Source organism: Mus caroli, unplaced genomic scaffold, assembly GCF_978045245.1.
Source record: "Mus caroli unplaced genomic scaffold, Mus_caroli_1 scaffold_13, whole genome shotgun sequence".
In the NCBI taxonomy this organism is placed as follows: Eukaryota; Metazoa; Chordata; class Mammalia; order Rodentia; family Muridae; genus Mus; species Mus caroli.
The window spans coordinates 33,021,283-33,046,470 of NW_028227268.1; the positions used below are offsets into that span (position 1 = coordinate 33,021,283).

The 25,188-nt window shown below is 44.1% G+C and overlaps 1 protein-coding gene across 1 annotated transcript in view; it reads left to right on the plus strand.

The window, feature by feature from the left end:
- Ankfn1 (ankyrin repeat and fibronectin type III domain containing 1) overlaps positions 1–25,188 on the plus strand; it is a 251,159-nt gene that overhangs the window by 213,264 nt on the left and 12,707 nt on the right. Inside the window, exons 14-18 of the mRNA XM_021177915.2 lie at positions 2,303–2,469; positions 5,087–5,237; positions 6,727–6,895; positions 15,812–15,978; positions 22,287–22,500. Coding sequence (XP_021033574.2) covers positions 2,303–2,469; positions 5,087–5,237; positions 6,727–6,895; positions 15,812–15,978; positions 22,287–22,500 — 868 coding nt within the window. The remainder of the gene's footprint in view (positions 1–2,302; positions 2,470–5,086; positions 5,238–6,726; positions 6,896–15,811; positions 15,979–22,286; positions 22,501–25,188) is intronic.

Below are 25,188 nucleotides of genomic sequence, written 5' to 3' on the forward strand. Positions count from 1 at the left end.
ACTTTATGTTTTGCTAAATGCCTCTTGAAAGCCGTTTTAGACTGGGTTTTTATGAACGTCCTGATGTGCCTGTCTCTCAAGTCTTAGCTTGTTGGTTCTGTTATTCTGTCTTAGAGATCTGGCCTCCACTTTGTATACTAATTTACACATGTTTATATTTAAAAAGAAAGTTTTAAAAGGGGGAAAACACAGTCTTATCATTAACTTCATTGTCTGGTTCAAGAGGACTGCAGAGGGCTGAGGGGAGTTCCATGCCAATGTGTGAGGATCTAGGTCTAACTCCTGGGGGTGCAAAGGGAAAAAACAGAAGAGGAAAGGACATCTCAGCAGAGTTCATAACTTGCCTCTACTGCCCTACCACATCACCCAAGTCTGCCTAGTGTGAAGCCCTGTGCACTCACCTGCCTTTCTCAGCCTCCAAGGAGGGTGTGCCTGAAGCCTCAGTGTCTGTCACAGCACATTTACCTAAGGCCCTGCTTCCCTTAGGGCAGAGCTCCCCGCAGGTACTCAGAAGTGTGATGGCAGGACAGAGGGTGTGTGTGACAGGGAGCACACTGGAACAGTGAGTTCTCCGGAAGGAGTCACATTCCTTCCTCCTCCCTAAAGACTTCTGTTCACGTTCCGGTGTTGTTGGCTTTGGTTTTAATTCCTGTCTTCCTTACAGTTAGTGGTCCCTTTATTCTAATCTTCTAAGAATATATCTCATCTTTCCTAACACTGCTTTCAATCGAATAACTGAGTCAGAAGTGATGCTTTCATACATATACGCAATGCAAAATAATTAATCGGGCTAATTAAAATATCCGTCACGTCATCTTGTTTACTTGTTCTCTTTCGTAGGGATTCATTTTAAATTTGCTCTTAGCTATTTTTGTCCTTTCTGAAAGTCAGGTTCCGTGCAGCCTACAGAGACCTTTTCTATCATGAGTTACCTGACTCTTCAGCGCCTCACCTTTTCCCCCTAACTCTACCATCTGAAGGCTTATATAGTTAGTAGATGTATCTACTAATACAGGGAGTGGGGCGGGGGCTGTGGGGAATGCCAACTGTCAGTTAGCTGAGTTTCTGCAGCTGTACAAAGAGGTGAATATAATAACCCACAGGATTCACTGAGAACTGATCACAGGGAACAAAATCCCAGTCAGCCATATTATCCTTGTGCTTAACTTGGCATACCCTGACGTACCAACACCACCTTCTCAATATTGCAGTCTTAGCAGCAAGACATTTTTTGAAGCTTATTATAAGGAGACTCAATGAACGCCTATGCATAGTCATTGGCCACAGAGAACCTAGTCATGGCAGGACAGTCGATGATGGAAGAACAGGACGTGAACAGGATCCTCAGAAGGACATTATTTGCATATCAATATCTTCAAGGTCTCAGGAAAGGGATTCAAAAACTTCTAATGCTTTTGTTAGACTGGTTTTCTTCATGATGACCCTGGGAAAGTCAAATATGAAAATCATCATCAGCTCCCATACACTGGGGTCTAAACTGTTAATCCAAAGGACAGCGGTGCCCACTCGTTCTTTCTTTACTCTAGGAATCAGTGTGTAACTACAAATGGTTTAAAGAAATTAAATGAACCACTTGGTGCTAATCTTTTACTTTTTGGAAATAAAGAATCAAACTTTATTTTTTTACTACTTACCACTTAAATTCTATTCTAGCCGGGCGTGGTGGCGCACGCCTTTAATCCCAGCACTCGGGAGGCAGAGGCAGGCGGATTTCTGAGTTCGAGGCCAGCCTGGTCTACAAAGTGAGTGCCAGGACAGCCAGGGCTACACAGAAAAACCCTGTCTCGAAAAACCAAAAAAAAAAAAAAAATTCTATTCTAAATCATTTTCTTTATAAAGTAGACTTTTCTACCCTTAATTATTCTAAAATCAAGAATAATGTGTTTTTGTCAGCGTTTACACAGATAAATGTTTCTTTTTCCACAGCCCTCCAGGGACAGATACTGTGAATTCTATCTTTCTTTATTATCTGCCTCCTCCAGGAGCTGCCTATTCCCTATCAGAAACCCACAAATGTACCCTTGGCACAGAAATCTGAGAAAAATAAACATTGAATACCTATATTAAAGACTGATTACCTGACTTAGAGAAGGATTTTTTTTCAACGCCTAAGACTAGCTGTAACCCCAATACCTACCAGCTCCCCATGGTGGTACCTTGGGTTTCTTACCTCATGGCCACCGTTCCTTTCGCTCATAACGGCCCACCTTGAAGAGTGGGTTTTGAGAGAGCCGTGCTCGCTGGCTGGTTGCTTTCATTTTCGTCTCTCATTGCCCTACAGGATATTCTGTCCTATCACAAGAGGAGCCATCAGCGGCTCTCGCCTGGACTGTATCTAGGCTACCTAAAGCTGTGTAGCTCTGTGGATCAGATCAAAGTGCTCGTGACCCAAAAGCTGCCCAACATTCTCTGCCACGTGAAGATCCGTGAAAACCACAACATTTCCAAGTAAGTGGTCCCGAGGCGAGAGTTTCCTTGGCCTCCTGTGCCCGAAGGAAAGTCAAGTGTTATCATCTACCAGTGTAGCGTCCCCGGAGAGATGTTCAGAAGCGTGGTGGAATCCTAACACCTAGGATAAGGTCAACTGGAAGGAGCAAAGCTACTAAAGAGAGGAGCCACGCCTTCCCTGTCCTTTCTGCCTCACTCAGGGTGCAACCAGCGATGTTCCACTGGCTTACGCACAGAGACTTTATCTTTGTACACTGCTCTTCCTATTATCTTTCCTCACCATTAGAAATCGTTACTCTCTCGGTGCTCTTTGTTTCTAAGATCACCGATGCGAATGGTATCTGGTGGAGCCCCGCCCACTTTCAGTCTACCCACTCCTAGCAAAAGCTCCCTCTGCCTTGAGGACTTTATATCTTTCCGACCTGTCTGACAATTCTCTAGGGAAGAAAAGTGATGGGACGGGGCCCAAACTTTCAGAAATTTCTACTATGTTTTGGCGTCAGTTACTTCATTAGTCTTGGTATAGTTGCCCCGTCTTGGTAATGTGTCTCAACTTTATAACTAACCCTAATAGCAGGCCTCTCGTTCATCTATTGTAATAAACTGAATGGTGTGCAACATGAAAACAAAGACAAAGAAGAAATACACAATAAGAAGAAAAGTCTCCGAACTTCCTTAGGTGTCAAGGAATGCAAACCAGATTCTCAAAGTCTTTTGAAGTATAGATTTGCTTAAGGAAAACAAATGTGGGCCCTTTGAAATTTGGTATCTACAGTGGTGAGACTTTAGTGACTACGCTGTCTCACAGGGTTGCAGGAGTACTACTGATGACAGTGGAGAAGACAGAGGACGGGGGTGGAAGAGATGTGGTAGTCTCTGAGTACTCTCTGATCCCTCATACTCCCTCCTTCCCCTTAGCAATTGCACCTGGACTTTAAGTCTGCCCCCTGGTGGTCATGTCAATAATCGACATTTGGTATCCTCAGAGTCTTTTTTTCCAGAAGACTATAAGGCTCATGGGTGACTAGACTGCACAATGGTCATTTTCATCTGTTTCTGGATTTGTATCATAAAGTCTTGGTCACCATCTTTTAGTAATTATATCAACAGACGTTTCCCTTTCCAAGGGCCCAAGATTCACTAGTACAAAAGACCGTTGCCAGCCCTCATCCCGCAAGTTCCAGCCATCTCTCCATCCTCAGAGCCCACACTGAGTAGTTCATGGCAGTATGAATCTTATGGAGAATTTTCTAATTTGGTTCCATACCCCATTATAGCAAGGCCGTGCTTTAGGGTCTGTGTATACTGTGCTAGTCATAAGCCTCCCATCTAATCATGTATCAAAACGGAACTCAGTCCCAAAGCTCTCAAGGATTTCCATTATTTGTGAAGCTAAAAGTATGCCCATATTGCAATAGGACTTAAGTATGATTCTCTCTCTCTCTCTCTCTCTCTCTCTCTCTCTCTCTCTCTCTCTCTCTTTCTTATTGGAACAAATGATAGATTTTTCCATAGTCTTGTCCAGTATGAGGCTTGAAATGAAACAGATCTCTTAAAAACAGAAACATTTCTAAGAGGGCAGCGAGAGAGCACTTAGAGTTGGTTGATTGACTTGTTTGTTTGTCTTGCTTTAAAAAAAAAAAAAACCCAACTGCCTCCAACACAGCCAGTTTGGTTTTCTGACCCAGAGACTGGGCCTGGGCTGTGATGAATCTTTGGTGAGAGTCTTCCACCATGAAGAGGAGGGCTTTCCTCCCTAGCCTGTTCTTGAGAGCCAGTTACAGTTCCCTGCAGAGCCACAAGGAGATACTGGGCTAACTGAATGTATTTAGAGACTTGTGCAAATTACCTGTGGAAGCAATGTTGCCCGAGAGGCATTTACCTGGATCTTTTCAAGCCCCTTTTGAAGAGTGGCTTTTGGGGACCAGCCAGATGTCCCTTCCTCCCACCACCGTTCTTTCCCCTTCCCTTCTGCTTGACATTTGGGAAAGTTCATTAGGAAGAACTATAGAGCATGCAGAATGGAGACACAGATGACTGGTTTGGGAGGAGGAAGGAGGCAGCGATGTGTGTCCCCTGGTTCCTTTTATTGGAATTGTCTGGTGTTCCTGTTTGTGATTCTCTTCAAGCTTTTGGAAAGGGAACGAAAACCAAAATAGTCCCCATGATTACAACAGGCCAGGGCTGAAATGTGCCGTGTGGTTTGTTGCCTGAGTTGGATCAGAGTCCTGTGGTTAGCCAACTGTGGAATTAACCAGTAGATGCCCCTGTGGTAAAAACGTAGGCTCTTAGAACTTACAGAGGATCCACAGAGACAGGAAAATAAGGAGTCAGGAAGCGACTACAAACATACTGAAAGCTTCAGTCTCAAAAGTTGATTCATCAAAGCCTGACCTATTGTTCAGAGGGACAGGTGCTTGGATAGGTGAACCCAGCTGAAATCAGCAGACGTCCATTTGAACTCCATTTAGGTAGCAAAAGGTTCAGGTTCCATAAATAGTATTTTTAACCACCCAGAACTGGCCGATTCAGGTTCTGGACATACACAGCAAGAAAGTTCTGAGCTGTCTTCTGAACTTTTCTTATATTTCTAATTTTAACTTGACTCAACATACAGAGAGGAGTGGGAGTGGATCCAAAAGCTTTCTGGCTCTGAGTCTATGGAAAGTGTGGATCATAATGCTGACTGCCCCATGCAATTGTTCTTCTACGAGCTCCAGATGGCAGTGGCGGCTCTCCTGAAGCAGATCAATATACCTCGACACCAGGTACTGGGCTTTACCATTTTATCTCCTTTTTATGGTTCATGGAAACTGAGTTGTATCATAAAACTTACTCAAGAGGCATATATATGTACGTATGTTTATTGTCATTTATTTAAATACCACTCTGCCTGTACACGCATGTTTTGAATTTAATGCCTCCAGCTAGAGCTGGGCTATGCTCTGGCTCCCTTTCTCTTGTTCCTTCATATCAACCTCTTATGAATTTTCCAGGCCCCACTCACAGGGCTCTCTGGCTAAGCAAGAAAGACCCTCTTGTCTACCCTGAAAGATACTCAAGATTCAGCTTCGGGTCATCGTGAAATGCAAGAATCTATACATATATGCATACATAACCAAACAACTGTATAGTTAATATACAAATATTTTAAGGGCAAAAGAATAATCATGGAATTTAAAACAGTTGCACATTGATTTCATGTTGTCTGTTATTTAAAAAATCATTATCTAAATGAAAATAGGCACATCTCTCCTCTGTAAGTCAGAACTTCAAAGGAGACTGTTGGCAGTTGGCATATGAAGGGTAAAAATGGTTTAGGCTCTGTCTAGCGACATGCTGAAGTCAGGGATGGGCTTGTCTGATCTTTGCCTTGTTTTGTTTCCTTTCACCATCCCTGCCCCTCATGACACATTATGAACACAGAGCAGGAGAAAACCAAGTGTATCCTGCATGAGGAAGCTCATGACAGCACCGGCCTGGTCTCTCTTCAGAAAAGAAAGAGCTATACACTGGCCACACAAAGTCAGAAATTCCAAAAGTGTCCAACTCTTAGGATTTTGCTGATTTTTAAGTCTAAACTTCACAGCCAGTCCAAACCTGCCAACACTGATACGGACTAAGTCGTCAGAGATGTTAAAGACACTTGGGGAGCCACTGGATTATTCCAGGGGTGGCCCTGTTCTCACAATGAGAAAAAGTAAGAACACAGCAGCGCTCCTTGTGACAGTAGGCACTATTAAAGGGTTTCTTGGATTTAGCGGGTTTGAGGCAGCTCGTATTTCATTGGTGACTCGGACTGCATATACATGTTGGGAGAAGGCCGCTTAACTGCATAACAGTGCATACAACATTTTTTTTTATACTTGTAAATTTTTTCTCAGTCCTTGGCTAGAAACTACATTTTTTCCCCCTTAACCAACTTAAATTGAAACTAGTGGATTTTTAATTCAATCCATTTTCTGTTGCTTCGTGTAATTATGTTCATCGTTTTGAAAAGCCCACAAAATGCAATCATTTTCTGCCTTTATAAGAAGCATAAATGTTGTTTTCAGAGTTTATGTGGAACATTACTGCCTTAAATCTTGATTTTATATAGCATTATTAAATGGGCTGAACCCTAATATTTATGTTGTATAAAAATTCCAAGCTTGAAGTTGTGTAATTTTGTTAGATGTTTTATGCCGGTTGGGTGTTGTTTATGTAAGTGCCATGTTGTAACTCTCCTATTTTTCCTCTGCGCGTGTCCCTCTGCAGGCAAGGAACTTCCGCCTCTACACACAGGAGGTGTTGGAAATGGGTCACAATGTGTCCTTTCTTCTCCTGCTCCCTGCCTCAGACGACGTCTGTACAGCCCCAGGACAGAATAATCCTTACACCCCGCACTCAGGATTTCTTAACCTCCCTCTTCAGATGTTTGAACTCGGTATAGTAGCTTGTTTCACCTAGAAATATTAACCCAGCCTCCTTAGAATAAAATCACAAAGTGATATCTGTTCCCCCTTGTCCCAGTGGAGGGTCAGTAAATCACATGATGGCTTTGGCAACAACCCTTCCTAGAACTGTGTACAAGTGTGAGCAAGAGCGAGGCTCCAGGACTAGACTGAGCAGAGACTACTGAAACCTAGCTAAGACCCAGTGGAGAGGAAGGGATTCTAAACTGAAAGTTATCGGGTGTACTCACTGCCTTCTCTCTCGAGTTCTAGAGCATGAGTGCAAGAATGATATGTTCATGAGGATGGTCACCTCCTCCTCCTCCTCTTCCTCCTCCTCCTCCTCCTCCTCCTCCTCCTCCTCCTTCTTCTTCTTCTTCTTCTTCTTCTCTCTCTCTCTCTCTCTCTCTCTCTCTCTCTCTCTCTCTGTCTCTTTCTCTCTTTCTCTCTCTCCCTACCCCCACCCCCACAGTCAGCTGAGAAAACATAACAATGAAATTAATAGAGAGAGTTTATATCACTTAGGAGCAAAAGAACAAAAAGATAAGTAGTCTTGATTTATTAAATAAACGGGTTGATATTAACTAGACTCTAAATAGCCTAGACAATTTGAGGAGTGGATAAGATCTCCCAGGATGCAATGCTGTGATCTTAACATGAGGGGTCTGGATGGTGAAGATCTTGCCCTGGCCTTCAGAATGAATAGCCTGGCTGCAGTTTCTGCAGAGACCCCTGCTGCCCACTGAGAATGTGAACAGGGAGGTTTTGTCTCCTTTCTGGTGCTTCACCTTGTAACAGAGCAATAAGAGGCAATTAGCCGGGGCTCCCTCAATTTAAATAAATCCTGCAGTTTGGGGGAGGTTAAGTGAGTGGGTGGACAGGATGGAGGCAGACCCTTTTTGAGGGCTCCTAAGCCTAGATTTAGAAATACACAAGGTGATTGCCCTAAACTTCGCTTTGAAATCTACTCATCTGAATCCAAATTTCTCTCTTCAGAATGCACTGCTTAAGCCACTTAGGTGCCCTTGCTCCAAGTAGTTTGGACTCCCAAAGGGTGATGAACGGCAACTGCTATCTTCCAGAGGCAAGAGACCTCCTAAGAGAAGCTAGAAGCAGACTTGCAGACAAAGATTAGACAGGGCTGGGTCCCCTACTGTATAACACTGGCTCTCATTGAACTTTTCACACCTTTTCTGTCACAGGATTAATAGCAGTGACCATGCCATCCCCCAAAGCCCCAGTGTGGCCATTCAGTACATTCCGTAGGGTATATTTGAAGTAGTTGTTTAAGGATGGCCAGGTTAATAAACATAGATAAAAAGAAAGGTTTTCTTGTGAGGGGGAGACAAACTAGCAAATGATATGAGAACACAGCAGTCAGGAAGATTTGGGGAAAGAGATTCAGTTTGGCTAGATCAGAGCCATCAGGCATGGGGAGGACATTCAGCTGGACCGAAAGAAGGGGCCACGCTTCCTTGCTCAAAAGGGTTGTGTAACCTGAATGGGAATTAAGAGCCGAAACCTTCAGAGATGAGCTTAAAAGTCTACCAGTAGGATGAGAGCTTGTGGCAAAGAGGGAAAATTGTAGGCGTGAGAAACACTGAGTGTAGTCAAGAGTGAGCAACTGTTTCTATCTATCTATCTATCTATCTATCTATCTATCTATCTATCTGTCTGTCTACCTATCTATCTATCTACCTGTCTATCCATCTATCTACATCCCAAATGCTGTTCCCCTTTCAGGCCCCCCTCACACAGTTCCTCCCCACCTCTGCCTCTAAGACGGAAGCTTCCCGCCCCCCCCCCCATATTCCCTCACCTTAGGGCATCAAGTAGGAGTGAATGACTATTAACAGGAGTGAAAGAAACATTGGGAGATTGTCTCTGAGGTCACATTGGCAGCACAAGTGAAAAAAAAAAAAAACCCTTAAGCAGGGTCTACAAGTAGCTGCTGAAGCCAAGAGAACAAGTGATTCCCACAGGATAGATAAAGGAAAAGAGAGAAAAAAGACCAGGATAGATAAAGGAAAAGAGAGAAAAAAGACTTCATTGTGGAGCTAGTCTGGATCATACCTTTTTTCTAATTAATTATAGGTGTGTGTGTGTGTGTGTGTGTGTGTGTGTGTGTGTGTGAGAGAGAGAGAGAGAGAGAGAGAGATTTGTCTCTCCATGCCTCAGTGACACCGTGGAACAATCAATGATTTGGGATCAATTATGACAGTGTATATTATGACAGTATATGCCTGCTAGGATTCTGTGGGTCACAGACATTTGAAGGAGTCCTATGAATCCCTCCAGGGTAGCTTGGCCGGCCACCCTTCATCATGCTGCTCTCTGTGCCTCTCCACACTGCAGCTGGTGAGGCCCCGATAAATCAGCAACCCCTCATGGAGTGCACATCCTAGTGGGGGAGACAAATGAGCAACCGATGGGCAGATAACGTGAACGGCAGAGATGTAAGGGCCGTGAGCAAAAGCAAGCCACGGAAAGAGACTAGAGTGAAGCCACGGGGCCGCTGCTCTCTGTAGGATGACCTGGGGATGCCTCTATGAAGAAGTTACATTTGGGCAGAGACCTGACATTTCCAGACGACAGGGAAAACAAGTGCAGAGGCCTTCAAGTAATATTGTGTTGGGGGAGGGGGGCAGCAAGAGAGCAGTGTATGTAGTGTGGAATAGGTAAGAGCAACAAAGACAGGAGAGGAAGTCACAGTGGGAGAAGCCGGATCTTTCAGCACACAGAGACTCTGACTGGAAACAGAGTGTATTGATTATATGTATTGACATGAAACTCAGTGGATAGTTTTGAGCAATATAGTGTTAAAAGCTCTGCAAGATGCACTATAAGCGTGCGCACACACGCACACTCGCACACACACACACACACACACAAAAGAAAGCTTGACTTTGTTTAACCCAGAATTTTCTGAAATCATCTGACCAGAACTGGAAACATTTTTGGCATGGCATCTATTAAAAAAAATCCACAAAACACATACTTAGGGATACAGTGCCCTAGAATAACGTTCCTCGAAGTTTACTGTTCATAAGAATCACCTGGAGAGCTTGTTAAAACATAGATTCCTGGAGCCCAGCCCCAGCGATGTTGGGTCAGGAGGCTGAGAGAGAGCTGGAAAATATACTTTTCTAATAAGCTCTCGGGGAATCACGACGCCACAAATCCATGGGCCATAGTTTAAGTGCTTCTTCCTAGGACCCAGGGATAAATACATAAATATAGACTTAGAAATATGACCAGCAGAGTAATATAGTCGGATCCAACTGTGTCTTCCACTTTGATCTGTCTTACCTACTTTTGTTGTTAAAAGCAACTGTAAGACCATACACACTAGCCTTCATCTATGAAAAATAGGCCATAGATCAAAGCCTGTGTCTCACAGTTCCTGGTTTTAAGGTTGACTTTTTTTTCCCCTAAAGACAAACTGATTCTCCGTTGGCCCTCCCTTATGGCTACATCATGGGTTATCTAACTGATTAATGAGCATCATGTAGTTTCCGGAAAAGGCCACTTGGTTGGGCTTTGTTTCATTGGCACATCCAATTCCATCAGTGTCTTTGTTTTTTTTTTTTTTTTTTTTAAGGACCACAGAGTAGTGTTGCCAGTGCATAGAAACTGATACACTGTCCAGATCAAAGTTCCTTGTGTCAGAAACAAGTTTTAAAATATTGCAGGCTTTTAGTAAGGATCACGGCAAACCCCACATTATCCTTAAACGACCAGAACTTTCTCTTCTCCTCCACTGGGCATCAGCCCACTAAGAAATTAATGACAACTTCCATAGAAACTGTTAAGCCTTTGCTATCCTGGACCAGCCCCCTCTGAAGAAGATGCTAAGGAAAAGGTTTTTAATGAGGGCCTTGTGCTCTAGCTCCTTCCATAAGTGGTAAAGATACCCTGAGCATGTCTGAGAAAGAAAAGAATGTTTTTAGAAATTCAGTCAGAACTAGGAAAAACTTTAATAACAAGGGAATTCTAATGAAATGTGAATAGGTGTGAATTATGGGAATATGTAAATTATAGTGAAGGGGTACAGTATGTTTCAGTCTGACTTGCATAAGTCATCATCATCTACCTCGTGGAAAGATTGGAGATTTGGCAACCCAACTTTGCTCCCACCAGTGACCTTTAATGGAATTGTAAATAACTTACTGACCAGCAATGGAAAACTGTATCCCAGGCCATTCCATCACCAAACAGATGTGGGGAGGGCAAAATGATAAAGAAGATTAGCCTCCTGTCTCCAGGAGTAAAGACCAGTAGGACACACCTACAGGATATCATGACTCTGAAAGAGACTGACAATAGGTGTCTCAAGCTCTGGACAGGCAGATTAAGGCAAAGAGAACCCGTTTCAAAAGGACCCACTCCTATCCACAGCCTTAGGGCTGACACTTCACCACCCCTTTAGGTAAAGCAGTACCTTTACAAGACCAGAAAGCCCACGTACAGAGGCCCTTAGGCATCACTGTGTAAACTGTTCCCAGAAGAAAAGGGAAAACAACGTCACCGGCTCAGACACACCATCCAATGACGTGGCCTCTTGAGGATTTGCCTAGCCTGCACTGAGGAGGTCACCTTGCCCTGACCCTGTGGGCAGTCTCCACGAACAGCAAGCCTACCATGAGAAAAGCTGACTTTTATTGATTTCCTTGGCTCTGTAATTTGTGCTAATTGGACTAAAAGGATAGAATTCAGGAGAATTAAAAAAAAAAAAATTGGCCAAACCCTTCTTCATTCAACACTCATTTGCTGAGCTTCCACTACAGGACAAGCTACTGTACTGGGTGGACCTGCAGACATTCAGGACACACAGGCTATATACCCAAACCTCAGAATCTCAGAATATACAGGGAGAAGAGGCGTTTCTATCAATAATCTTAGCACAACGAAAGCCCTACTGTAAGACTGAAGCCCTTGAATTTTGGAACAACACCCAGATCTTCCTTCAGAGGGAATATTTTAACTGAATCATGGGGGAATAAATCAAAATTCCGAAAATGAAAGGTGAAGCTGAAGAGGGGAACCAGTTTAAGCCGAGGGAACAGCACATACAAAGGATACGCCGATTAGGTCTGCCCTTCGTAGCACGATGTATGCTTAGCACCTCCAGGGAAGCTAGAAGGTCAGACTCTTGTCAGTCATTCCAAGGAGGTTAGATTACATCCTATAGACAAGAAGGGATGGTGGAAAGGTTTTAAGGAAAGGGATGCTACGGGCCTAATGAATTTCAGCAGTTCTAGGGAGGACAGAAGACAGAAAAGTGGGGTACTAGTACTGTGACTAGAGGCAATGAGACCATTAAGATACTGTGACACTGGTGCAGGTGGCCAATGGTAAGACCTCAGAAGCACAGCTGGCACAGTGGGGCTTTAAGGGGTAGAAAGAAAGGCAAAGGGATTCAGGAGTTAAAAATGATTGCAATTCGGTGATTGATTTGATGCAGCTGAGGGGCAAGATGGAGGAGCCAGAGAGTCTGAATGGGGTCTGAGATGGATAGCGTTGCCATCTACCAAAGCAGGAAACACAAGGGGAGGAAGACATTGGGGGAGGGGAGGAGGATGAGTTCAGTTTGACAAATGATGAGTCCTGAGCTACTCGTGGGATGTCTAGGCAATGAGCTTAATGGAATCCAGACCCCAGTCTTGAAGAAAACAGCCCAGCATCAACCTTTATTCGTAATCTCCATTTTTCCTGATCTAAGATACAAATCCTGTATTCCAAATGTTGATCCATTCACTACCAGGACTCTGTGGCCCTAGCACCTTGGGCCTAGATGCTTTCTGGCACCCTGGCAAAGACTTGTGGCACTAAACTTATCTTGTTTATTCTGTGGCTCTCAAATGAGGTCATCGTTTTCAGACAGACTGGGGGTTTGCAGAGATGGGCATTCTTAGACTATTCTAACCCCAGTGGGCTAATATTTGAATTATTAAATGTTTCGTTCTTCCTGGGAATCAAAGGCATAGGAGAAGAGAGTTAGAACAAACTGATTCTGAAATGTTCCATATGCATGTTGGGTACTGTACTAACACTGTGCTGGTTCCTCTGAGAGAGTCCTTCTTAGCCCAGGTTTAGGGATAAAACTGAGTCCCTTGGTGATCACCTCTCTAACATCACACATTAGTAGCAAACACCACAGCTGTTTACCTGCATGGTATTTAATCCATTCACTTTCTACTCGACTGTCCTATGAGCGCTCAGAGCATCTGTACTCTAGTCTGTCACTGTGTTCTATAGAGGGGAGATAGAAAAGAAATACCACCACAGAGAATTGGTCTTAGTTTGTGTGTTACTCACAAATCCTGTAGCCCCAATAATGACATTATCATCACCTTATACCAGTTTGTCTGCAAAATGCATGTGATTCACATTTAAAAAAAAAAAATTAGAAGCTTCCAGTCTCTCCTCCCTTCCTTGGGGATGGCTACCAAATGTATCATTGCTAAACCACAAAAGACTATGTTAGAGTAACATTTGTCAAAGTGACATTCAAGGCGGTGGACAGAAACCGCTGGAGCAGGGGAAGCGCTGCAGCTCAAACATACTCATAACTCACTTGTGGAGCATGGCATGGATGGCACTGGGTGGTGTGGGCATGGGAGACCACCCACTGAGCCGCAGCTCCTACCACAAAACGCAAGAGAAAACTGGATTCCCTGGCCTTTGAGACAAAACTGAATATCCTGGTCTTCAAGAATTCAGATGGAACGGGTACTGATCCTTTCAAAAGTACCACTTGGTTTCTTCACAGTCAACTTTCTTCTTCTTTCTTTCTTTCTTTCTTTCTTTCTTTCTTTCTTTCTTTCTTTCTTTTATGGTTTTTCTCAAGACAGGGTTTCTGTGTAGCCCTGGCTGTCCTGGAACTCACTCTGCAAAACAAGCTGGCCTCAAATCCAGAGATCCACCTACCTCTGCCCCCTCCCCCCAAACCCAATCCTACTGAGATTAAAGGTGTGTCCCACCACCGCCCAGCCATCTTTCATATTTTAGAAAGAAAAAAAAAGTCTACTTTTGTTGTCATTTTCGAGTTTATTTTGGAAACAGAGGCCGTGAGACTCTTCACTCTAGCCAAGGGAGGACACGTGTCAAGTGCTAGCTATATAATGAAAGATACAACTAAGGATTCACATTCAAACCTAGACCGTAAGAGTTTCCTTACTGGGGGAAAGACGTTTGGATTTTCATCCTAAAGAAGGATCTCTGTAGAGTTTTAAGTGAGGAAATTCCCTGGGAATGCCACTGTTTGGGCAAAGGCTATGAGCTTTACCATTCGCTGGCAGAGCATGCGGTCAACTCTTCTCTGTGAGCTCTACAGAGTATAGGAAGACTAGGACGGAAGGAGCAGGTAACAAAATAATCAAGCCCGGGTCTGAAGATAGGCCAAGCTGGAGTGAGGGAAACACAGCCTGGAGAGAGTAGGACACAGCTCCAGTGAAGCTAGAGAACTGAAGCCCTCGCTCTCGCCTCTTTCTATCCCATGGGAGCAAAGGCAGTGTGGGTCACCCTTCCACTGGCCTAAAATTTCTCATAGGAGGATAGAGGATATCAAGCAAGGAAGCAGACGAGGATGTAAGATGCGCAGAAATCTCTCACTTGCAAAGGAGCAAGATTTCCTCACTAGTGGAGATGAACAGATATCCCATTCTGAGGTGTGATGGTTTAGCTTCCCCCGGTGGCTGGGCATTAGGTACCAGAATCTACAGCAAAGCAAGGCATAGGTAGTAAACTGGGTGGTCTTAGTACAATTTCTCACCCAGGAAGACACAGCAAAAATATTCTAACACCCATGAGCTTACAAAGATCCTGTTTTCAAAGCCTGGAAAGTGAAAGTCTGACATACACAAAATAAATGAGGAATAGCCTCCAGCTTTGATGAAGGGTCAGGAAGACCCTCGAACCACACTGTCCTATGCCAGGCTGCTGTCCCACCACATTGGAAGCCTAGGTCATAGTGTGTAGTCAGAGCTGCCCAGAGGGTAGAAAAACTTGCCATATGCCTTTCCTGAAAAGGAGCAAAGATGGACGGGTAGCTTAGATGCTTCCCTGTGGCCTCTGTCCCAGTGTATTTGAGAAATGAAGGCCAAATCTACAGACAAAAAAAAAAAAAAGAGGGAGGGGCAGGGGTTTGATCAAGAATTTGAACCCACTATCCTTCCAAAGTTGCAAAAGGAAAGCAGGCAGAAAAGGATTAAAATCCAAACACAATTACGGGAAATTTCTAGTTAGACATGAGACAACCTAAGAAAAGCATGTCTCATCATCTAGGCAGAGAAAGCAAGATACTTGGTTGAAAATCAAATCTAGGTTACAAGTTGCTACTTGACTTTGTTTTTGTTTTGTCTTTAAAGTGTTTTTCCAAGTTGGTGTGTGTGTGTGTGTGTGTGTGTGTGTGTGTGTGTGTGTGTAGCCCTACAAACAATAATGTATATTTAGCAATTCAGTACGTCTGAAACTTGTATCATTAGTCAATTTTGTAAACATCACATACTATATTTATATAAACCTAGATGGCTATGATATCACTAAGTGACATAGTCTTATTGGGCCACCCCTACATGTGCAGACATCATTGAAACATCATTACGTGGCACAAGACTATGTATGAAAAGGCCCCCAACTTTAGGAAAAAGTCCACCTAAACTGCAGCTTGAGCCAACCCACTTCCCCATACCTTATGAGGAGTTGGTAACCTAAAAGGGAACACTGTCTGACTAAAGCCAGACAACTGGCCCCTTAAGAGCACATTTATAATTTATTTATGGCTTAATATTTTCCACTGATAGGGTTAATAAATCATGTTTCCATTCGACTGGTTTTCTGTGCTGTATGAATTTCTCTATTTTGATACCAGATCTTAACATGTTTTATTTTGCTTGTCCATTTTCCAGTTCATTTTTGCAGCTATAGAGAGAAATTTATTAGTCTGTATTGCCGCCTTTCTGCTGTTGTGGAGCTGGACTCTCTGAATACCCAACAGTCCCTGAGGGAGGCAATCTCAGACAGCGAGGTCGCAGCTGCCAAACAACGGCACCAGCAAGTGCTGGACTTTATTCAGGTAAAGCTGCTGTTCCCTGAGGGTAATGCTCTTAATGTTCACTTGTGGCTAGTAGGAAAGATGCCGTGGGAAGGTCGTGATGGCATTCGAGTTGGGCTTGTGGAACGGGCTAGACTACATACACCATGCGGAAACAGAGTTCAGCAGCCAAAGAGAAAATAATAAACAGACGAAGCAGGCAGGCAGGCAGGCAGGCAGGCAGGCAGGCAGGCAGGCAGGCAAGCAGGAAGATGAGATTTGGAGAATGATAAGATGTCCAGGTTGGGGGTGGGGGGCATAAATTGAACATGGGGTGGCCAGATCAGACTGGGAAACTGGACAAGATTGGATGATAACAATAAGAGCGGACCAAAGGCCACAATTTAAAAAAAAAAATCACATTTTCTCACAGCTCTACTGGACCATATTGGACCAAGGAGGTCATGCCCCTCATGGGTACTGCTATAGTCATACTGGTGGTTCACTATAAGAAGTCTGTGTGCTTCTGCTCACTAAATAGTCTGCCTGGTCTCTCCTGAATTTAATGAGGGGACTAAAGGTGGGGAACCAGCCAGACCAGAAGCTCCAACAACTATCCAAATAAGAAGTAAAAAGAACGCAATTTGAGGAAACATTGTGAACTTGGGGCTTGATAGGTAAGTCACTTGGGCTTAGGTAGAGTACTTACCTGGGAGAATGAGGCCCAGAGGAGCCACATTGAAAAGCAAGTTCATCAGGCATGCCATGTAATCCCAGGGAATGGGGCATGCTTTGTAAACCCTGTGCTCAGGGAGGCTGGGGCATGATAACCTCTGGCACTCACTGGCCCAGCCCAGCCTAGGATGAAAGACTCTGTGTTGAAAGCAGAGTGGACAGAGCTCCTGAGGAATAGCCCTGAAGGTTGTCCCCTAACTTCTACACACATATGCATACATACATAAATATTCACATGTATACACACACACACACTCCCTATCTTCTACTCATTTATGAAAAATAGTCACAATAACACACACTTTAATGTGTGCTACACATTAACACACTTTAACGATGGACACACTTTAACTCCAGCACTCAGAAGACAGAAGTAGGCTGAGCTCTGAAAATTCAAGGTAAGTCTGATCTACATAGAGAATTATAAGCTATCCAGGGTTACATAGCATGACTCTGTTGCCAAGAAAAGAAAAGGGGGAGGGGTGTGTGATAATAGTCCTATGTTTTAATATTATTTTAGTGTTACAGAAATAATTTAGTAAGCTAATGCCCATGAAGTGCCTGGCACATACCAACTAGTCAATAAGTTGTATATTCGTTTATCAATAAGAAGCGCAAGGCCAAGCATGGTAAGACATGCCTCAGGAAGTAGACACAGGAGGATCAAAAGTTCAAGGTCATCCTTAGCTACATAGTGAACTCGGGGCAGGGAAACACCAGACAAAGTCTCAAAACCAAACAATGAAATGATAGAAGTAAAAGTCCTTTGAAACATAAAAATGAGAGGAATACATGTTTGGTAATGTTTGGAAAGAAATTGTCACTACGCAAAAGAATTACCCTATTTCCCTCATCTATAAATGAGAATGACCCTCAAACCAAAGAAGTACCTGTTCACTTCTCCACCTGAGGTTGTAGAATTTAGAATCTTAAAACATTCAGTCCATTAATTTCATTTCCAAATAAAGAACAGATGTTGACAGCGGAAACAAAATAGGGAAAAGGGAGGATACAAGATGAGGATGACCCCGAAGAGCGAGTAAGAGTGTGTGTGTGTATGTGTGTGTGTGTGTGTGTGTGTGTGTGTGTGTGTGTGTGATAGAGAGAGAGAGAGAGAGAGAGAGATGTGCACATGAGTATGTAGGTGTGTGCACCTGTATATACTCAGAGGTCAGAGAGTTGGAGGGATGTCGAGTGTTCTGCACATCCTCTTCAGACAGCGCCTCTCACTGAGCCTGGAGCTTGTCATTTCTCAGCCACACTAGCAGCCAGCAAATCTCAGCAATCTTTCTGTTTCTGCAAACCCTTCCTCCTCACCCGACTCAGTACTGAAGTTACCTGAGAGTGCCCGTGACCACGCCCAGCATTTTAGGTGGGAACCGGGATCCGAATTCAGGTCTCTGTGCTTGCACAGCAAATGTTCCTATCCACTGAACTGTCTCTCCAATCCCCTCCTCATCTTTTGAGTCCAGTGCCATGGTGAATCCAGGCATGTTGACACACACATGTAAATCCATAAGAGAGGCTGAGACAGGGGGACTGAGAGTTCAAGGCTAGCCTGGGTTACACGAGGAGCTCAAGGCCAGTGTGGGACACATAGAGAGACACTGTCTCAGTAATAAAGAGTCCTGAAGTCAAGAAACACACCTTTTAGTTCTAATTTGTCTCAGAGCAGATGACATTTTGTTTGATCTGGAAATGGGTGGCAGGGCTTGTTTCTCATATCTGCAATGGAAGGTCTGGACTGGAGAAATTCTCTGGTCCTAGTCAACTCTAGCATTACTTTTATGACCCATTATGACCCATGTTGTAAAGAAACACTTTACTAACCATGCTTTGGGTTGTGTTTCTGCCTTATTCCCCCCATAAGCTTCTCCAAATCTCATCCATCTGATGAGGACATCTTGTGCCCTCCCAGAATCCATGACTGCATCCTCGCTTCCTGGCCACTCTCCGTACTCCCCTCGCTCCTCACCCAGTCTTGAGCCTCTTTTCTCATTCCTTCTGATCAAATGTTTAAGTAGGCTGAATAATGGCAGGCCAGGCCAAGACTTTCTCAAAATTCTTGCCTGCTCCGGACTCCCGTAGGCACATAGACTTGGATAAAAGCCAGTTCCCTAAGTGTTCAAAAACTACCTTCTTGGAGTAGGGTAATTCCATACCATCTACCTGGATCCCCAGCCTTCAGTATGCCACCCCGCTGGCCCCGACATGAGCAATTTCACTGCCTGCAGACAACCCAATGTCCTGGCTCCCCTTTACCTGTGTTGACTTCTTAGCCTCCGCCCCCAAAATGAAAACCAGCTGCAGCCACTCAGCCATTGGTGTTCACAGCTCGGCCCACCACACACCATAACCAGGGCCTGCAGAGGCAACTGCCAGCTCTGCCTAGATCTAAGACAGTGTTACTACACAAACCAAACATTGTAAAGAGCAGGGGAGTCTATGTAAATACTGCTCAGAAAAAGAAGCCAAGGAGCATAGCCAAAAAAGGGGAGGTCTGGACCAGGGGAGGCATAGAAAAATCGCAGATAAGGTATACAGGCTTTATAGACAGTTCGGGCAGTAGAAATGTCAAAATGAGTGAAGGAAGAAAACGAGAGACAGAGACAGAGAGAGTGAAAGGAAGGAGGAGGAAGGAGGAGGAGGAGGAGGAGGACGAGGACGAGGAGGACGAGGAGGATGAGGAGGAGGAGGAAAGAAATGTCAAAGCATGAAGACCTGAGGCTTAGCATACTTTGAGCTGTTAAAGCCAAAAGGGCAATTAGGCCATAATTTATATACTGTAATGCTTCAAATGTGCCTAAGCCGTAATAGAAACAGAGCTGCCTGCACAGAACCGATCTATCATTCCCTCAAGCACCCTGTGGCTGTGCCGTGAGCAAGCCAATCACCTTTACATTTTAATAAAAATATTATCTCGCCTGGGTCCAGAGAAAGGCTATAATTTATAGGATGAAAACCGAAATTTGTAAAGAGCAGGGTGAGAAGTAAATGCAGGGCCTTTAATCAACAGACCTGGGCCGTTCACAGGCGCGCATTTGAAAAGCGTGTCAGCAAGTCTTCAGAAGTCAAATTTGGACCTTAAAATCGGGGGGATTATGTTGTCAGTTGCTTTTAGATCAACAGTAGAAGGTGAAATGAGTGGAAATTGGAATTCTTTTGGAGCTACTTAGCGAGGTTTCATTAAACTCAGTCCACAGGCCTCCATGAACCTCTGGCATTTTTTCTTTCTCCTCGGTAGGGCCGTCTCCCCCACACCACCAGGAATACCTAAGACATCATCAGCATTGCCTTATGCAAATCTGCCCATGCTTGGCAATGGGCTTAAACACCTTTATCTAAAAAAAAGAACAGGTGGACTGTTATGAAAAAAAAAATCACATAAGTTTACAAGTTACCACAAAATGGCTGGCTTAAGGTGACAGAATGTTATTCTAGGCCTTGTAGAACAGAGGTTGGAAATTCCTGTTGGCAGCACTGCAGTCTTCTGAAAGCTCTGGGAAGAGAATTCATTCTCTGCCTCCCCCAGCATCTGTGAGCTGCTGTCATTCCTAAACTCACATCTATCTTGACTTTTGTGGCTATACTACTGCCTCTTCTCTTCAGCCAAGTGTCCCTCTGCCTCGCTCTAGTCGTCAGTCCTGATGAGGACATTTGTCATTGGAATTAATTCTCCCCCCCCCCAGACAATCCAGGACAAACATCTCTTCTAGAATCCTTAACAACCCCAGTGTTGCCACAGAAAATGGTACTCACTTTTTTTTAATCATATAAGGTAATAGCCACGGGTCCTGAGGGTCAGAGTTTGGGAAATCGTTTAGGGATTCACATTTGTCCCACTGAGAGGATTTTGATTGGCCTTGTACAATGATGTTCTAACCCTGCTCAGTTTACAGAGTGCATTCACCCATATCCCCTGAATCTTTCCAATAACCCTGAGAGTAGAAATCTGAAGAGCTGGGTAGCCTTTTCCACCCCTTCATTTACTGTGCTATCATCCCCTGAGCATCTAATTGAAGAAAGATATAAAAGCACAGTCCTGTCCTCGACAGGCACTCTAAAAAAAAAAAAAAAAAGCTATCCATAACCAGATAGTGCCTTTGAAATAACTTCAAGACCACTGCATACTGAATGCCGATAAAAGCCAGCTGAGAAAGTAACGGTTTCATCAAGGGAAATCCATGCAGGTCTAACCTGGGAGTCCCAGTTTGGCTTTGCCCTCATAAACTTCAGGTTCCCTTCAAATTCTTCTCCTAGCATAGCTTAGTGTCTCCCCCCGGGCCTGGCTGCTCTGGAGAGTCCTGCCCAGCTAAGGGAATGAACAGACTCCAGCCTCAATCTCACACTTTCAACACCAACACTGAATAACCTGCCAAGCCCTATACCAGGGCAGCACAGAACTATAAAGGCAGGGGAAATGGCCGCCAGCCTCACAGTTTCACCCACTAGTTAATTTTAGCCTGCCTGTCACACTGGGCATGACCATGAGAGGGGATTTCATAGTTTCAGAATCTATTATGTGCGAGGAGTGCAAGGTTCATTGGTACTGGGTTTTGGGGGGTTTTGTTTGTTTGTTTAGCTGTTTTATTAAAGAGTATGGTTAAGTATAAAAACCTAAGAAAAAATTTTAAAATAAAATAGCACTGGGTGATACCTAATCTTTAAGACCTCTCCAGTCAGGGACACTTATCATATATACAATGAGCATCTTCTACCTGAAGTTGGTATTGACACCAACTTTCTAAATGCTCTCCCAAAAGAGCCTTTAAGTATTAGAGCTGTTCGCTACCTTAGCCATCACGTGGTTAAACTTCCTCAATTTACAACTGAGAAATGAACACAAAAAGGTTACTGCTTTGCCAAGGTACCCAGTGAAGTCAGATGTAAGGCCAACCTCAAGCTTTAGATTCCCAAGAAACAGTGGGACAAATGGACTCTTCTTGGGAGACAGAACAATCAGAAAGCCCATGGCCACAGCCAGTGGTCATAATGATCTGAAGAACATCTGTCATCTACAGTGAGAGACAGAATCAAGTGACTTTTAAACCACTAGCAACTACCACTCCACTTTATAACGAAAATGTCATGAAAATCACTATAGAATCAACCCTGAAATCAAAGTGGTGCTGATCCAAGATGTGCTACCATAGAGTGTTTCAACGTCTTAGCAGGAGCTTTTTAAAACTCCTGTAGACTTTGGAAGCATTTGCTTTGCATTACAGAAGTAGTAAGCTTAGATATTAAACTTACTAAATTAGATGGTTCCCGTAATACAGGTATAAATGTTCTGAAATACATATGTCACCTGAATCACATCACCACCCTGCAACTTTATACTTCATGACACGGTGAGAGAAGACAGTGCGTTCTGTGTGTGCGCTAAGTGCCTTGTAGTGTCATACAGGCTTTCAAACCCGGCATCCTACTCAACCATCATGACGACCTATGGGATATTTGTCTGTAGTTTGCAAACAAAGCAACTCACGCTCAAGCCAATGCCATAGAAACCAGAAGTATAGCCAATGGTTCATCTTGTACTCGTAAGAAAATGTATTTTTTTTCCTCCAATGAGTGCTTCATTACTTAATGCCTTTCACCATTTTATTCCAAAGCAAATTGATGAAGTCTGGCGTGAGATGAGATGGATCATGGATGCTCTACAATATGCCCGGTACAAGCAACCAGTCTCTGGTTTGCCCATCACTAAGCTGATAGACTCCTCCAGTGAGCAGAATCTAAAGAAGATCAGTTCTACATCATCACACATAGACTGTCTTCCATCAACATCCCCATCCCCAGAGATGCACAGAAGAAAGGCAGTGAGTGGTAAGCAGTAAGCTCTAGAGTTCTTTGGTTCAGCCCCAGAGTCTTGGCTCTGTCTTCCCTGACATTCTTTGTGTTGATGCATTGGCTCTAGCGGTAAGAAACACTATTCAGGAGTCAGAATCAAAAAGCATAAAAGATACAAACCTAGAGCAGTGGAGACTAGGGCAACAACATGAAATTGCTTCGATTTACTGGAGAGGAAGAGGGTGGTGGGTGTAGGGAAGATTAGACCAGCGCTAGTCCACATGACCAAGGTATGGAAGGACATAGAGCAAGAATGGAGATCCAAAACTTCCCTATCAGAGGACTGCTGTTATTCCAGGTAAGGACATCAGCCCAAAGCAGGTAAGAGGTCAGGTCATACCTCCCACTCCCATCATGCTCTCTGGTGGAATGTGAGGAAGAGGGAAATCTTAGATAAACTAATTGGAGTCCTAAAACTGAAACCCAATAAGCTCAGGATAGTCACGGACATGACGATCTAAGGAACAAGTCTCACACCACACCTCGGAAATTAAGGATGAGATTATGTAGCAAAAACATCCCTGGAAAAAACATAATTTTCCACAAAATATCTTTGTGCTTATAGGCAGAAAAAGAAGGATAGAAATTTAGGAAATGCTGTATAACACTCTTTCCTGGGGCAAGTTGCGTCTCATGTCCTTTTTTTCTAGTCAATAAAAATCATGGCCATTCAAAGTGCCTTTCTTAATTCTGCATCTTAAACTCCAACATAATCTGCATAATACTATTTTTAGTGAACAGTTCCGATTTATAGGCTTGTCCCATAGGGGGCAGCATGGTGCAGCACAAAGAGCCTGGGCTTAGAAATCAGAGGCCTGTATTCAAATTCCAACTTTGTTTCACTAGCTGCAGGCACTTGGACAGACTGCTACCCTTGAGTATTAGTTTCTATACATGTAAAATCAGAATAGTAATGCTTTAGCCATGAGGAGTCATTTGTGACTAAAACTCTCAAAGATACATGAAATGTAACAGGAAGTATATATATAAATATCATATTTTTTATGTTATCAACTTATGTAAAACCTTTAACAGGGAGATGTTCCTTTCCTATAAGCAACTCAGTGTGTGCTGCTGTTTTAAAAACCTCAGTCTCTAAAAGTAAAAACTTGGCAGTGTGGAAGAACATGGGAAGCAGCTAACTTTTATTACCAAAGATGTCAATGACTTACCAACTAATTCAACAAAATAATTATCTCAATAGAGTTTCTAGGGTGTTTTGAACTCTTTTGACCTGCCTTACTAATTTGCACTGGCCTTGGAGATACAAATCAAATATCATTTGTGCCAGAAACTGATCTAATGGGAGATTTAGATAGGCTGACCAAAAAAGAAAGAGAGGAAGGAAGGAAGGAAGGAAGGAAGGAAGGAAGGAAGGAAGGAAGGAAGGGAGGGAGGGAGGGAGGGAGGGAGAGGGGGGAGGAAAAGGGAAAGGGAAAAAGGGAAAGGAAGCGAAAATGGGAAGGGAAAAGGGAAAGGGGAAAGGGAAAGAGGAAAGGGAAAGGGAAGAAGGAGAAGGGGAAAGGGGAAAGGGGGAAAGGGGAAAGGGGGAAGGGGAAAGGAAAGGAAAAAAGGAAAGGAAAAAGGAAAGGAAAGGGAAAAGGAAAAGAAAGGAAGAGAGAAAGGGGAAAGGGAAAAGGGAAAGGGAAAGGGAAAGGGAAAGGGAAAGGGAAAGGGAAAGGGAAAAAGGGAAAGGGAAAAGAAAAGGGAAAGGGAAAAGGAGAAAGGAAAGGAAAAAGAAGAGGAAAGGAAAAAGGAAAGGAAAGGAAAAAGAAGAGGAAAGGAAAAAGGAAAGGAAAAAGGAAAGGGAAGGGAAGGGGAGGGGAGGGGAGGGGAGGGGAGGGGAGGGGAGGGGAGGGGAGGGGAGGGGAGGGGAGGAAGGGAGGGGAAGAAGGGAGGGGAAGAAGGGAGGGGAAGAAGGGAGGGGAAGAAGGGAGGGGAAGAAGGGAGGGGAAGAAGGGAGGGGAAGAAGGGAGGGGAAGAAGGGAGGGGAAGAAGGGAGGGGAAGAAGGGAGGGGAAGAAGGGAGGGGAAGAAGGGAGGGGAAGAAGGGAGGGGAAGAAGGGAAGGGAAGGAGGGAAGAAGGGAAGGGAAGGAGGGAAGAAGGGAAGGGAAGAAGGGAAGAAGGGAAGGGAAGAAGGGAAGGGAAGGAGGGAAGAAGGGAAGGAGGGAAGAAGTGAAGGGAAGAAGTGAAGGGAAGAAGTGAAGGGAAGAAGGGAAGGGAAGAAGGGAAGGGAAGAAGGGAAGGGAAGAAGGGAAGGGAAGAAGGGAAGGGAAGAAGGGAAGGGAAGAAGGGAAGGGAAGAAGGGAAGGGAAGGGAAGAAGGGAAGGGAAGAAGGGAAGGGAAGGGAAGAAGGGAAGGGAAGGGAAGAAGGGAAGGGAAGGGAAGGGAAGGGAAGGGAAGGGAAGGGAAGGGAAGGGAAGGGAAGGGAAGGGAAGGGAAGGGAAGGGAAGGGAAGGGAAGGGAAGGGAAGGGAAGGGAAGGGAAAGAGGAAAGGAAAAAGGAAAGGAAAAGAGGAAAGGAAAGAAGGAAAGGAAAGAAGAAAAGGAAAAGAGGAAAGGAAAAGAGGAAAGGAAAAGAGGAAAGGAGGAAAGGAAAAAGGAAAGGAAAGGAAAGGAAAAGGAAAAGGAAAAGGAAAAGGAAAAGGAAAAGGAAAAGGAAAAG